Here is a 13,387-nt window from a genome sequence, read left to right on the forward strand (position 1 = left end):
CCAGCTGGGGACAGTGATGGAAAGACAGGTGCCAGGTCAGAGCTTTTCTCACTATTACCTTTTCTCTTCATTTTTTAAGTACCAGAATGGTTTCCGTCCCCCTGAAACCCAATGATAAAGTGAAACAATTGATCCCAGAGCAGGGGAGAAGGATGAGGAAGCCAGTGTGAAGCAAATGACTACTGTATCATAGACACTGCACACACGGGACCTCACTGCAGCCTCAGAACCTGCCGTGGGTTTGTCATTTTCCCAGTTCAGAGATGAGGAATCCAAAACTCGATGACTACTGCACAATCAGCAAGTGGTGGGTGTGAACCTGGTGCTCTCTGATTTAAAGGCCTGTGTTGATGTGATCTCATACCTTACCCACCAGATTCACTACTTCCAGAGGTAACTTTGGTGCCCAGACGAGAGGGATGACATGCAGGAACAGTGGCACTTACCAGAGAGGTGAGGGCTAGGGCTGTGGGTGGGCTGACTTCTCTCAGAGGGGCCAGTCATCAGGGATCTCTTGCTCTGTGGTCCTGGTTCTAGGTCTAGTGAACCTTCCTCTGGAGCCTCCCCCAGGACTGCAGAGTCCTCCGCAGCAGGAATCCAGTAGACTCCGGTCATGGGCTCTGTGGGGGTTCCCCTTGGAGCTGAAGGAGCAGGCTGGCCAAGGGTCACGAGTGAAGGTTCCCATGAGAATGGTGTGGTCGTTGCATCAGGATCTGCAGTGCCAGGCTCAGTGGGAAGCAGGTTTGACTGTGATGACTTTGAAATGGCACCGAGTCCCAGCGAGCCCAGCAGCCCCACTACTCTGCAGAAGGGAACTTAAGCAAACATTTGGCAGTGTTAGAATTTTGCAGCAAAAATATAAAACATTTGCTTAAAAAGTCTACAGACTATATAAGGATGCTCTGTTTTAAACAAATCTGTTGTGAATTTGAAAACCTACACTAAGAGATACAGGGCACAGAGCGTGGTGTTGGCGTGTTCTGTGTTGGCGTGTTGGCCAACAGCAGGAAGCACATGTATGGAAGTAGAAGGCAGGATTCACAGTGATTGCACCTGCGTTTGCTCTCCCAAGTCAGGGGGGAGGGGTCTGCTGAATCATATGCACTCCCAGGCATGACCTATTCATGGGTATTCTAGAAACAACTTGGGGTGCATGGGGTTTCTCTTAATCCTCACTCCCCTACCTGCCAGTAAGTGATTTGGTTTGGATGTTGTGCCCCTCCAAGTCTCATGTTGAAATGTAATCCGCACTGTTGGAGGACGAGCCTGGTGGGAGGTGTTTAGATCATGGGGCGGATCCCTCACCAGTCACTTAGTGCCCTCCTCGCTGTAATGAGGGAGATCTTGCTCTGAGTTCATGGGAGGTCTGGTTATTTAAAGGAGCATGGCAGCTGCCCTACCGCCTCGCTCCCTCTCTCACCATGTAATGTGGCAGCTCCCTTTTGCCCTCCACCATGAGTAAAAGTTTCCTGAGGCCTCATGCGAGCAGATGCTAGCACCAGGTTTCCTGTACAGTCTGCAGAACCATAAGCCAAAATAAACCACTTTTCTTTATAAATTACCCAGCCTCAGGTATTCCTTTATAGCAGTGTAAGAAGGGAATAATACAGCAAGTATCTAGTATAACAGTTTTCAAAACTGCTGTTAGAATTTATGATAAAGGATCAATAGCAAAGAAAAAAATGCCATGAGCATATAAATGACCTCTCAATAAAACAAGCTTTTACTTGCAACCATGGGAGAACCCAATTCTTTGAGACATATCTAGGGGCCATGATTCACTTTGCTGAAAGTCTAACTACTGGATATGTTTCTACTGCAAGTTCCTCTGATCTATTCAGCATGGGCTCTGATTCAGAAAAGTTCAATTTACCTAAAAGAATTTGGAATGCCTCTCTTGCCAAGAAGGGCACAATCCCCCTCTATGTCTTCATTTCCCTGTGGCCGCTGAGGCCAGCTGTACCCAAAGCTCTACTTGTGGAAGCTTTGTATGGCCTCACGGAGGGGATCTTCAAGAAACATGAAGGTCAGTGGGGGCTTGGCACCAGCTCTGTTGTAGGAGCTGGCTCTCCAGCTCAGAAATAAAGCTCCTCTGTTTGCCATTCAGAGCCACCTCTCTGATCACAAATATTGCCGAGTGAGAACTCATCTCGCTCTTGGTTCAGACCTTCATGTCCTGCAGCACCCAGTGTCCTGACACCAGTGCCTGGCACACTCCAACACATTGCATATAGCCCTGATACCACTCTGCGAAATAGTAGGATCCTCATCTTTCACCTAAGAAAACTAAACCTCAGAATTGCTTAAAGCCACCAGCTGGTAGTGTGGGAGCAAGGACTGGAAGTTTCTGCCCTGGTTCCTCTGCTCCTTCCTCACTGTGCAGCTGGTGCAAAAGACAGGCGAGGTTGTGAGGGACGCAGCCCTCTGGGCGGTGTGTCACATCGCAGATCCTTCTGAACTGTGGCTTTAGCTCAATAAAACTGCCTACATGGATGTTGAGCACAGCCTTCCATATCACACTGAGGTCAGAAGCAGCCCTCGAGTGTGTCACCTCTTCTGCTGGTGCCTCACACGTGTTCATAAGGACTGTAGAGGCAAGAGGGGCTGGAGAAGCACAATGGACTGTTCACCAGACAGATCAGACACACTGGGTCATACCAATTGTATTTTGCAACATTTTAGCATTCTCACATAACCCTGAGTTTTTACCTCCCACAACAAAATAAAGCCATCAATCCTTTTTACCTTCTATCCTATTCTTTTCTGTGGCATTGACTAAAAAGAGATCCCAGGAATAAGACAGATTCAGTATTTCACCGCAGTCCTCACACGTAGCTTGAAGGGAGAGTTCGTCATTCCAGTTGACGAAGGTGTCTTTAAAGCTGACCCAGGAGATGTGGATGAATCTGAAATATATAAATTGGCTTGAGATCTTAGGAAAATAATGTGAGGGTTCTTTGGTCACATTAATTCATGTTAAGCATGTTTAAATCACCCTACTTTGGATCTTAATTAAGGGAATTCAATAGCAATGTCACAGCACGTATGATGGCACATATGGAGTGGCCAACACTGCGCCATGCTCGACACTCACGTGATCTGCTCTAACACTGCGAGATCCAGTGAGGCAAGGACGCTGCCACCCTACAGAGTTCAGAGAGGCTGTGCAGCTTGTCCGAGTCACACAGCAGTGAGGGCAAAGCTGGGCCTGGCCAATGTCCCTCTGTTTCCAGAGCCTGGGCTCTGGCCCAGCTCTCCATACTAGAGCGGTTGCCACCACATGGCCCCTCCTCACTGCCTCGCCTCAGGGCTTGCTTCTACCAGCTGCAAACCCATCCCATCCAAACCCTCCCCATGGCCGTCCACCTTTGCGATTCCCATACAGCCTCAGATGCTCACAGAGAAAGAAGTCTCCACTGCCTCAGCCCCGCCTCTTCCCTGCGCAGGGTTGTGGGTCGTGGGCAGCTCACACATACCACGCCCACAGCCCGGCGCCCACCTCCCTCGGGCCTGCATTCCACGGCTGCCTTCTGTCAAGCCCTCTAGTCTCTTTGCTGACCCAGTACTTTCCAGAGTGCACTTTTATGGTTTTTCATGATATCAAGGGGGTGGTTTGGGATTTAACAGATTTATTTCCTGTGGGACTTAGGAAGGTTTTTAAACGGCCAGGTCGGTAGACACTCTGGGGTGTGTGTGGTACCTGGTGTCTCCCATGCAAACATCCTATACCCTGCACCTGACGGCCCACGTCTCAGACTATGGCCTCAGCACTCGGCTCCCAGCACAGGGCTGAGGGGCCATGGTGGGAGGGGGCCACACTGCATCCTCACCCAGCACTGGGTCCAGGCTGTGTGTATGTGTGAAAGGGTGCATCCGTGTGGGTGCACAGTGGGGTGGCAGGGGTGCGGACAGACATGGGCAAAGAGAGGTCCCTCCAACCCACGGACCTCCTGGGGACGTCATCCACACAGGCCTGGACCTTCCTGACAGGATCAAAAGATGTTCACTCGATAGCTTTGGCACGTATTGAAAGAATATTTTAAAATAAATTCTGTAATTATCTCATGAGTAGCAGAGGTATATAGTACATTACATTTTTGGAAAAAAAGTATTTAATCTGTTAAATTTAATGATTTAAATGTGCCCCAATTGTTGTAGCCTTGTACCTGGCATTTCTTCACTTTTAATACACATCCGGAGCCTCAAATAACAGTCAGTAGTCTGGGCCTGTGGGGACCCCTGGGCAGGGCTGTGTGACGTTGGAGCCCACCATGGCATGGCCCACTCTTATCTACTGAGCCTTACTTTCATGGCTCTAATCTTGAAACCCTGAATTCCAGTCCAGGGCATGACCTTCAAAGCAGTCTTTCTGATCTCTGAGGACAGCAGATTTGCTTCCTCCTCCAGGAAGCCTTCCCAAACCACCCAGCCCACAAATAGGACCATAGTAGCTGCCCAGGCCCCTTGCCCCTACCATCCATGATGGAAGCAGCTCGATCTACCTGGGGCCTTCCAGGTGACATACAGGGCTACAGGCAGACGGTCAGTCCCAGCACTGCTTCCTGGGTGGGTGCCAGCTTGCAGCCCCCTCAGGAGAGTGTCCAAAGCAGGTGGCTTTGGACTCCTGCTTTGGGCTCCTGCTCCATCCTTGATGCTCACTTACATAATGACCCAACCCCCTCAGAGGAGGAGGCTGTGAAACAGCTGCAACCCACGCACACCCCTGCACTTGGCTCGGTCCTGGTACCCTGTGTTTGGTGTCTGGGGGCTGCACTTCACCCATTGGTGCTATTCTGGCCTCAGTGCTACAGGGGTTCTGGGTTTGGGGCACAGCACTTCTTTGCCTCTGCACCTTTCACAGTCTCAGACATCATAACTTGGCCCACAATGCTGTCCCTTCCACCCTGTGATGCTTGGAAGGCCTGGGCAGCGGCCCTGAAACCCCTGGCTGGGAACTTGATGGCTTTGCCTCCTGGCTTCAGCCCCAAGCCCCAGGACAGTCCCCAATCTTTCGGGCAGGTGCTGTGATGGGAGGGTTCCCACTGAGGCTCCACTCGGAACCCCCGGCTGTGCCAGCTTTAGCTAGCTTGCTTGGCTGTCAGATGCTGCCTAGACGTCAGCCCGAGAGCGCAGACTGCTTCCCCAGCCCCTTTCTGAACAGTCTTCTCCTCCTCCTTTGCAGTGAGAATCCCGCATGGCCAAACTCCAAACTGCTTGCTGTGCACAGCAGATTCCTTTCACGGATGCTAGCACCAGGTGGGAGCAAACACCTGTGAGCTGAGCTGTGCTGAACGCAGGGCAGGTGGTACCTGAGTGCCGAGTCAGGGTAGGGGGACAGGAACACCCGGGCCTCAGAAGAGTTCCGGCCACCACTGGAGACCCTCAGCATCACAAGGAACTGATCATAGCTGTCACTGAGCCATTGTGCCTCAAAGGAAACAGTGGGAGCAGCGGCGTCCAGTTGGTGTGCAGTGGAGGAGTCGAAGCAGGGACGTGCTGGGGAGCTGGCCGTGGCGCATTCCCAGTGATACCTGTTGGAGAAGTCATCGGAGTGGCTGAGGGGAGCATCAGGCAGAGCCAGGGACTGCCCTGTGTCACTGCATGGGTTTTCTCCGGGTGAAGGGGGGACCACAGGGAACAGGTGTTGGGAAAGAGATATTGCTTCCCACATTTTCTCCTGTAAGTGAGGTGGGAGGTTGCAAAAGTGCAGCAGCACCACCAACAACCAGGGTGGGCTCAGGCCACCCCTCCCGACTCACTGAGGCCTGACTCCAGACAGCCTTGTTTCCGGCCGCCCCAGGCTTCCTACCCCTTCTCTGCGCACAGCAACCTCCTCTGCTCACATCACTGCCACTTCCCAAGTCACACAGCTGTGCTGCCCTCAAGTATTTCCCAAACACTGCACCCCACCCTCATGACAGCTCCACGTGACAGACAAGAATGCCATGTGAGCCCAATTTTAGGAAGAAAATGCATTTGGGAGGCCTCAGAGTGTTTCCCTGTAGCACAGCTAGTGAGGGGTCTGTGAGATGGACTTCAGGCATCTCTCCTCCCAGTCTCACCGTCTTTCTGCAATATAACAATTGCCACACCCAACGAGATAAACGTGGCTGCTCCGTCCAGGTCAAGCAAGAAGATGTCACCCCCAACCTTGAGCCAGCCTTACTCTAGCAGGGATGCACACTCAAACATGCAGTTCCAGCAGGGAGGAAACGCTGCCACGGAAATGTTCGTGGCTAGGAAGGCCTGGCTCCATCCCGCAGCCATAAGCCCTTTCTAGAGGTGTCACTTAAATGTGAACTGATATTGATCTTTTAAAGAGCATTTCCCTGTCTGGTGTGCAGGCACCTCATTCTAGACCTTTCTGTTTCCAGAGCCTGCATAAAGAGGCACTGTGATGGCTCAGGAACTACCCCACTCAGCAGGAACACTGCCTCCAGCTCACAGGCTGTGCAGAGCAACTGCCCCTGGGACTTAGCTGGAATATTCTATATTCTCAGGGAACAAATTCAGCTCATTTCAGCAGCCACACATGGAGCTCTTGTTTTGGGGGCACTGTGCTGGTGCTAGGGCATGGGGATGTGAAGATGAGTAAGACACAGTGTCTGTCTCCTTAGATTGGGTGCAGGGAAGTCAGCAGATGGCTGAGGGCTTTCCCCAGAGCATGTGCATGAATCGAATCATTGAGTCCAAGCAGCCTTTTGCCTCCTCTCAACTCAAGAAACACCAAATCCCACACCTACAATACAGCAAATATGTGTGATCACAGGGGTTGGGAAAACAACACAACTCATCTATTGCTTTATAGATAAATATTCCCTGACTAGCTACTATGTTCCAGGCATGGGGGATATGTCAAATAAGAGCCCTGCCCTCTGGAGCAGTGACCATAGTAAGTGAGCAAAGGCTCCATGTCAGGGGTGACTACTGTGAAGAAAGATGCCATCGAACCAGGGCAGGATCTGTCATTTTGGAGTCTCAGCGGGGGCCCCACTGGGAAGGTGACATTGGAGCAATGAGTGAAAGGAAGGGGGTGATGGCAGACGTTTGGTGAACTGAGTGATGAGCTTCAGAGGGAATCCTTGCTGTAAAGAGCTGAGAGAGATGCAAGCTGGGTAAATCCAAGGAGGGGCAGGAAGGCCAAGCGGGCTGCGCAGTGAGCTGTGAAGGCAGGAAGGGACAGCTGAAGCCACAGCGGGTTGGGAGAGATCACTTTGGCTTCATTGGCAGTGTGAGGACGTTGGCTTTTACTCTTGAGTAAAAAGGGGGTGCTGGAGGGTGGAACTGTGAAGTGAAGTCTTCTGACTGTTTTAAAAGAATCTGTCTCCAAAAGGAGGGAGGGTGGGAGGCGGGTGAGGGATAAGAAATTACCTATTGGGTGAATTGTACAGCATTCAGGGAATGGTTACATTAAAAGTCCAGGCTTTAACACCACCAATATATCCATGGAAAAAAACTGCACTCAGATCCCCTAAATCAGAAAGAATAAAAACCAATAATACTAGCAAAAGAACCCATCCCTGCCATGGAGACAGGGCTGCAGGGGAGGATGGAGGTGTGGAAACTGGCCAGGAGATCTTACAGAGATAAGCCCAAGACCCTGGGAGCTCAAACCAGAATGAATGGGGGTAGGGGAGGCGGTGTGGAACTGATGTTTAAGGGAGGGTCAAAAAAAGAAAAGTAAAAGTAAAAGATGCTGCTAAAGATTTTGGCCTGTGGCCGGGCGTGATGGCTTAGGCCTGTAATCCCAGCACTCTGGGAGGCCAAGGTGGGCAGATCACTTCAGGTCAGGAGTTTAAAACTAGCCTGGCCAACATGGGGAAACCCATCTCTACTAAAAATACAAAAATTAGCCAGGCATGGTGGCGTGCATCCGTAGTCCCAGCTACTCAGGAGGCTGAGGCAGGAGAATCACTTGAATCCAGGAGGCGGAGTTTCCAGTGAGCTGAGATCAAGCTACTGCACTCCAGTCTGGGAGACAGAGTGAGACCCTACCTCAAAAAAAAAAAAAAAAAAAAAAAAAGAAAGAAGATTTTGGCCTGAGCAATGGGAAAGGTCCTTCTATGGGTGCAGAAGGCAGGCGTGTGGCTGAGATGTCTCGAGGTTGTCCAGAGGGGGTGCTGTAGGGAGGCTGGGATTCACAGTCCAGAGTCCGGGGAGTGGTCTAAACAGAGAATCCCTCTTTGAGGCTATTGCACATGGATCATGGATAGATCCACATCAGGACCCTGGCTGAGGCCATAGGTGGGAAGGGGTGTCGATGGAGAAGAGGAACAAGGCCTGAACTGGGGGCAGCCTCCAGCAACAAGAGACCCATCCACCTGGAGATGAGAAACCTGTGGAAACCAAGCCTTCCACACACCACGGCATCTCACCAACCAAAAATTTAATAATGGTGACACTCAAACCTCACGTTCCAAAACAGATCATTTTTTTTTTTTTTTTTTTTTTTTTTTTTTTTTTTTGGAGACGGAGTCTCGCTGTGTCTCCCAGGCTGGAGTGCAGTGGCGTGATCTTGGCTCACTGCAAGCTCCGCCTCCCGGGTTCACGCCATTCTCCCGCCTCAGCCTCCCAAGCAGCTGGGACTACAGGCGCCCGCCACCACTCCCGGCTAGTTTTTTGTATTTTTAGTAGAGACAGGGTTTCACCATGTTAGCCAGGATAGTCTCGATCTCCTGACCTCGTGATCCACCCGCCTCGGCCTCCCAAAGTGCTGAGATTACAGGCTTGAGCCACCGTGCCCGGCCCAGATCATTCTTTAAACACCACCTTAAAAAGCGACACACATTTTACTTCCACTCTTTTCCTCAATTCTCTTATATTTTGATTCTAAATAAAGCAGTTAAACTTATGAAAGTGGATGCGCTTAAAATTTAAAACTATTAATAACCTCCAACATCCCCGAGCCTGCATTTGCAGAATGCACGGTCTGAGTAGCCGCACAGCTGTGTGTGTGCGTGGTGCTCACCTGAGAGTTGCCCCAGGGTTGTCAGGGTCGAAGGACTCGGTCCCTCTGAGGACAATGGGGGATGAGGTGGTCCTGGAGAAGAACAGGTGTGTGCCCTCGGAGATCACACTGACAGGGGCCTGGGCTCGCACCTCCAGGTCCACACAGTAGTTACTGTACACCACACTGCCTTCAATCTGAACCTGCAGGGGCAAGGAAGGACAGGGGATGTCATGCAGGGACAAGCCAGGGACTCGCTGGAGAAACACATTCATCTGAAAATTAGAAAGGAAACTCAATGCATCCCCGGCTCCAACTAAAACAGTCATGCTAGTCAAAATAACCACTCTACTGTGCGACATGAGAGCTGTGACTGGAGTCCACAAGAGCACGAACATCTTCCTGTCCAAGCTTGTGTTAATGTACAACGTTGGGCATTTCCTAGCTTGTGAACACAATAGAGACTCTCCATGTGTGCACATTTTATAGTTTTTAAACCTCCTTCTTCCACAGTGAATTGTTCAGGCTCCTGGCTTTTGTGCAACTTCCTTCACCTATCTTAGAGCTGCTTCTTTCTAACCCGCAAACATATCATGGACTTTAGGAAGTGTAAATGAAATTTAAGACAAATACTTTTAAACCGAGGAATAGCGGAACATGTTATAAATAAAGCATTCACATTGTTCTTTTACAAGTTTGATGTGGCCAGGCGCGGTGGCTCATGCTTGTAATCTCAGCACTTTGGGAGGCTGAGGTGGGTGGATTGCTTGCACTCAGGAGTTTGAGACCAGCCTGCGCAACATGGTGAAACCTCATCACTACTAAAAATACAAACATTAGCTGAGTGTGGTGGCGTGCGCCTGTAATCCCAGCTACTTGGGAGGCAGAGGCACGAGAATCTCTTGAACCCAGGAGGCCCAGAGTGGGAGGTTGCAGTGAGCTAAGATCACACCACTATGCTCCAGCCTGGGCAACAGAATGAGACACTGTCAAAAAATAAAAAATTTGATGCAATTTGAAAAAATACAGTCTAATACTTGCTGTTCTTTCACTGGGTCTCAGCCTTGTTCACTCTAGATTTTCTTCAGATGCACACAGCTCCCTGCTGATCAGTCTCCTGAGTAGGACCAAAGACTACGGAACAGTTGTAGGATCAGAACTTCCATTTCCGCCTTCAATCTCTGCTTGCTCAGCCTGTCCAGCTCCAAGGAGCTGCTGAGAATGTTCCAAGTATATACAAAGGCTGGAGGAGGCACCAAGCGGCAAGCTGCTTGGGGAAGATGCAGGGATGGTCAGGAGCAAAGGAAACCTGAGGCTCTGACTGTGAGGTCAGAAACAGCAGAAGTTACCTTATCTGTCAGAAGGTCTCCAAGACTTAGAGAGACAGGGATCCCCTGTAAAGACACTGAAGACCACAGAGCTGGCTCCCAGCTCACAGCCAAATCTCCCTTGGAGCTCCCATTGCCTGGCCTGTCCCACAGGCTGGACACATCTTCTATGGCTTGTTGGGCTTAATTTAAAAATTACGTAGTTTATAAATTTAGAAAGCAGAGTTTTATTTTTTAAGAAAGGGATGGTAATCTGTAAGCAGGAAGTGTAGTCTCTGGCTAAAAAATTGAAAGTAAGTGTTTTGAGGAGGGAGGGAGGGGTAAGACAGGAATTTAAGTTGAATGGGTTATCCCATATTCACAGGATATAGGAGTTACGGATATCTATGGAAGAGGATTGTGTTTTTGTGTAATAAGTAAACATATGTATGTGTTTTATGTTTACTTTTGGGTGGAGATAATATTGGAATATATTATAATTAGGTTGTTTATGTTACAAGGTAAAGTACGGACATGAAGGCACTTAAATGCGTAGTCTCTATAAAACTGGGCAGAATTAGTTTATGGTTGGTGTTTTTTATTAGGAAAAAGTTATAGAAATTAGTTTTTTGTTTAATTAAAGTTATAGTTATGGCTTGAGGAATAGGAGGGTTTAGTTAGTTGATGTTTGGTGGTTGTAGAGTTGTAATTGTTTTAATATTGCTTATTTTAAGGCTAGTGTTTGTTTAGTTGATAGAGAAAAAGGGAGAAAAATCCCGTGGCAATGAGAACCTAGTTTGTTTTTTAATTGTAGGACTGCATGATTTCACTCTTGCCTGGCATCACCTTAGGTCTTGTTTATAATTTGGTATCTTATTGTCATAAAGAGTATGTCCTGGCCAGACGTGATGGCTCACGCCTATAATCCCAGCACTTTGGGAGGCTGAGGCAGGCAAATTGCTTGAGCCAGGAGTTCGAGAGCAGCCTTTGCAACAGGGTGAAACCCTGTCTCTACAAAAAATTAGCCAGGCATGGTGGTATGCCCATGTAGTCCCAGCTACTCAGGAGGCTGAGGCAGAAGGATCACTTGAGCCCAGGAGGGAGAGGTTACAGTGAGCTGAGATTGCAGCCATTGCACTCCAGCCTGGGCAACAGAGTGAGATCCTGTCTCAAAAAAAAAAAAAAAAAAAAAGAGTCTGTTCGGTCAGTCTTATAATCTCTATTTTAACATTAATGCTGGTTACTCGTGCCTAAACTGTGAAAGGGAGGGGGTGTAATGAGGCATATCTGACCTTGAGTCCCATTATGGCCGGGAACTCTAATTTTTAAAGGTTTTTCTGGGTCCCCTTGGCCAAGAGGGGATTTGTTTAGTTGGTTGGGGGCGTCTTAGGATTTTATTTTTAGTTTACAGGTTCTATCTACCTCACCTACTAGGTTGTTCAAGAAAGTGTGCAAATACCTTATTTATCTCCAAATCCCTCCCCCAGCACACAGCCAGGTACAAATAGTGCTGTTTTCATTAGGAAAATGAAGAGCAGACTCACCCTCCTTCACTCGTTCAGTATTACAGATTTTCCTTTGCATTTCACCTTGGCTTCTTACAATTAACTACCTGTCAGGTCAGATGCTACCCATCACCCCGAGGTCCCCCGACACTGACCCTACTCTGCTCTCTATTCCCCGGCTGCCCCCTGCTTCAGCCTCTAGTGACTTCTCACCTTCACTAGCACTCTCAACATCCCATCCTTCAGTTTGTTTCCTACTTGTTCCCAATCAACATTTCCAAAGAAGAGTATACAGCCTGCTGGGAAAGCTCTGGATTTTCCTACAACCTCCATCTGAAGTAATGCTATGCTAAGCCTGGTCTGCAGCCTGCTGTCACTTGGCCCATCGTTACCTGCCTATTTCACAATGAGATAAGTACAGACACTGAGAGGAAGCTTCTGGCAACTCCAGCGTTTGTCATTGCTGTGACATCCCAGCACAGATTGGGAGGATTTGCTTCCTCAGGCAAGGTCAGGGCAGTTTGGGTGCCAAGGAGCTCTGTGGCCAGCCACACAAGGCACCAGCTGGAACTGTGCTCAGTAGGACTGCGTGCCCCACAGCTTAAAAGAACAAAGCTCTTTCGCTGCAGGTATCCTGATGGTCCCTGATCCGGTCCCCGCAGTCTGGCCTGCCCACTATGTCATTTCATCCCAGACTCTCCCACCAGGGTCTGCTCACTATCCCTGGTCTTCTTCTAGCCTTTGCCAAGCTGCTGCCCCTCCCAATCCCTTTCTATGTCTGTGAACAGATTCTCTTTTCAGGACCCTCTTTCTTGAAGTCTACTTTTTAAAAAATGGCCTCTGCCTCTTTTAACGCGCATATTTTCACCATTTTTTCCAGCCAAAATGCACCAAGCACAAGCTGAGAATCAAAGTGCCAGGCAGTCACTGTGAATGCCTCTTGGATGCCCTGCCCTCTGACTGTCATCCCCTTTCCTTTCTGGGTGATTGGCCCCTAAATGGTAGGCCACGTATTCTCCTTACATCCCAGCACCAGCACAGGGTTTATTCAAATTAGGTACTCAGGAAGGTTTTCTTATACACATTGGAAGGAGTTTTTCATCAATTGCTTTGCCAGCATTTGAACATCATTTGTTCTCTTTGGGAGAATAACACGTTTCTCTTAAAATCCTACCCAGATTTTTTTTTTTTTTTAAACAGCCTCCCTTTTCCTGGCTAGAACAGGTGTTGAATCACAAATGCTGAGCTCTTGCTGCAGGGCGATGGGAAGCATGGGTTTCACTGGGCCGGTAGAGCCCTAAGTCAGCGAGCTGACCTTGGCAAGGACAGTGTAGTTCCCATACTCCAGGGTGTGGCTCGGGAGGATGAGGGTCTGTCTGCGAGTGTCCACAGCAGCAGGGAGGGAGACAGGGAGCCCTTCAGAGTCCATCAAGTTCCAGGTGTAAGACAGACCATGGGAAATATCACAGAAGACTGCAGCTTCAAACGTCACCCCCAGCCTCACAGGCTGAGACCTCCATATCTAAGTATCGAGAAGAGAAGGTGTCTCATTAAAATGTCCACCACATCTAATGTACTGGTAACTTACCTGAAACTTAGTTTTAACTGTAGATCTCCAATTATTTGTT

At 49.2% G+C, this 13,387-nt stretch overlaps 1 protein-coding gene across 5 annotated transcripts in view; it reads right to left on the reverse strand.

Annotated features, from left to right (window-relative positions):
* The window catches only part of LOC105492393 (polycystin 1 like 1, transient receptor potential channel interacting), a 183,684-nt gene that overhangs the window by 114,999 nt on the left and 55,298 nt on the right, over positions 1-13,387 (reverse strand). For all 5 annotated transcript variants that reach the window (XM_071095166.1, XM_071095165.1, XM_071095163.1 and 2 more), the window contains 5 exons: positions 13,075-13,281; positions 8,969-9,150; positions 5,310-5,531; positions 2,746-2,906; positions 447-815 (listed from right to left, as the gene is read on the reverse strand). In XM_071095166.1, the coding sequence (XP_070951267.1) occupies positions 447-815; positions 2,746-2,906; positions 5,310-5,531; positions 8,969-9,150; positions 13,075-13,281 (1,141 nt within the window). The remainder of the gene's footprint in view (positions 1-446; positions 816-2,745; positions 2,907-5,309; positions 5,532-8,968; positions 9,151-13,074; positions 13,282-13,387) is intronic.

This window comes from Macaca nemestrina, chromosome 4 (genome assembly GCF_043159975.1).
Source record: "Macaca nemestrina isolate mMacNem1 chromosome 4, mMacNem.hap1, whole genome shotgun sequence".
Lineage (NCBI taxonomy): Eukaryota > Metazoa > Chordata > Mammalia > Primates > Cercopithecidae > Macaca > Macaca nemestrina.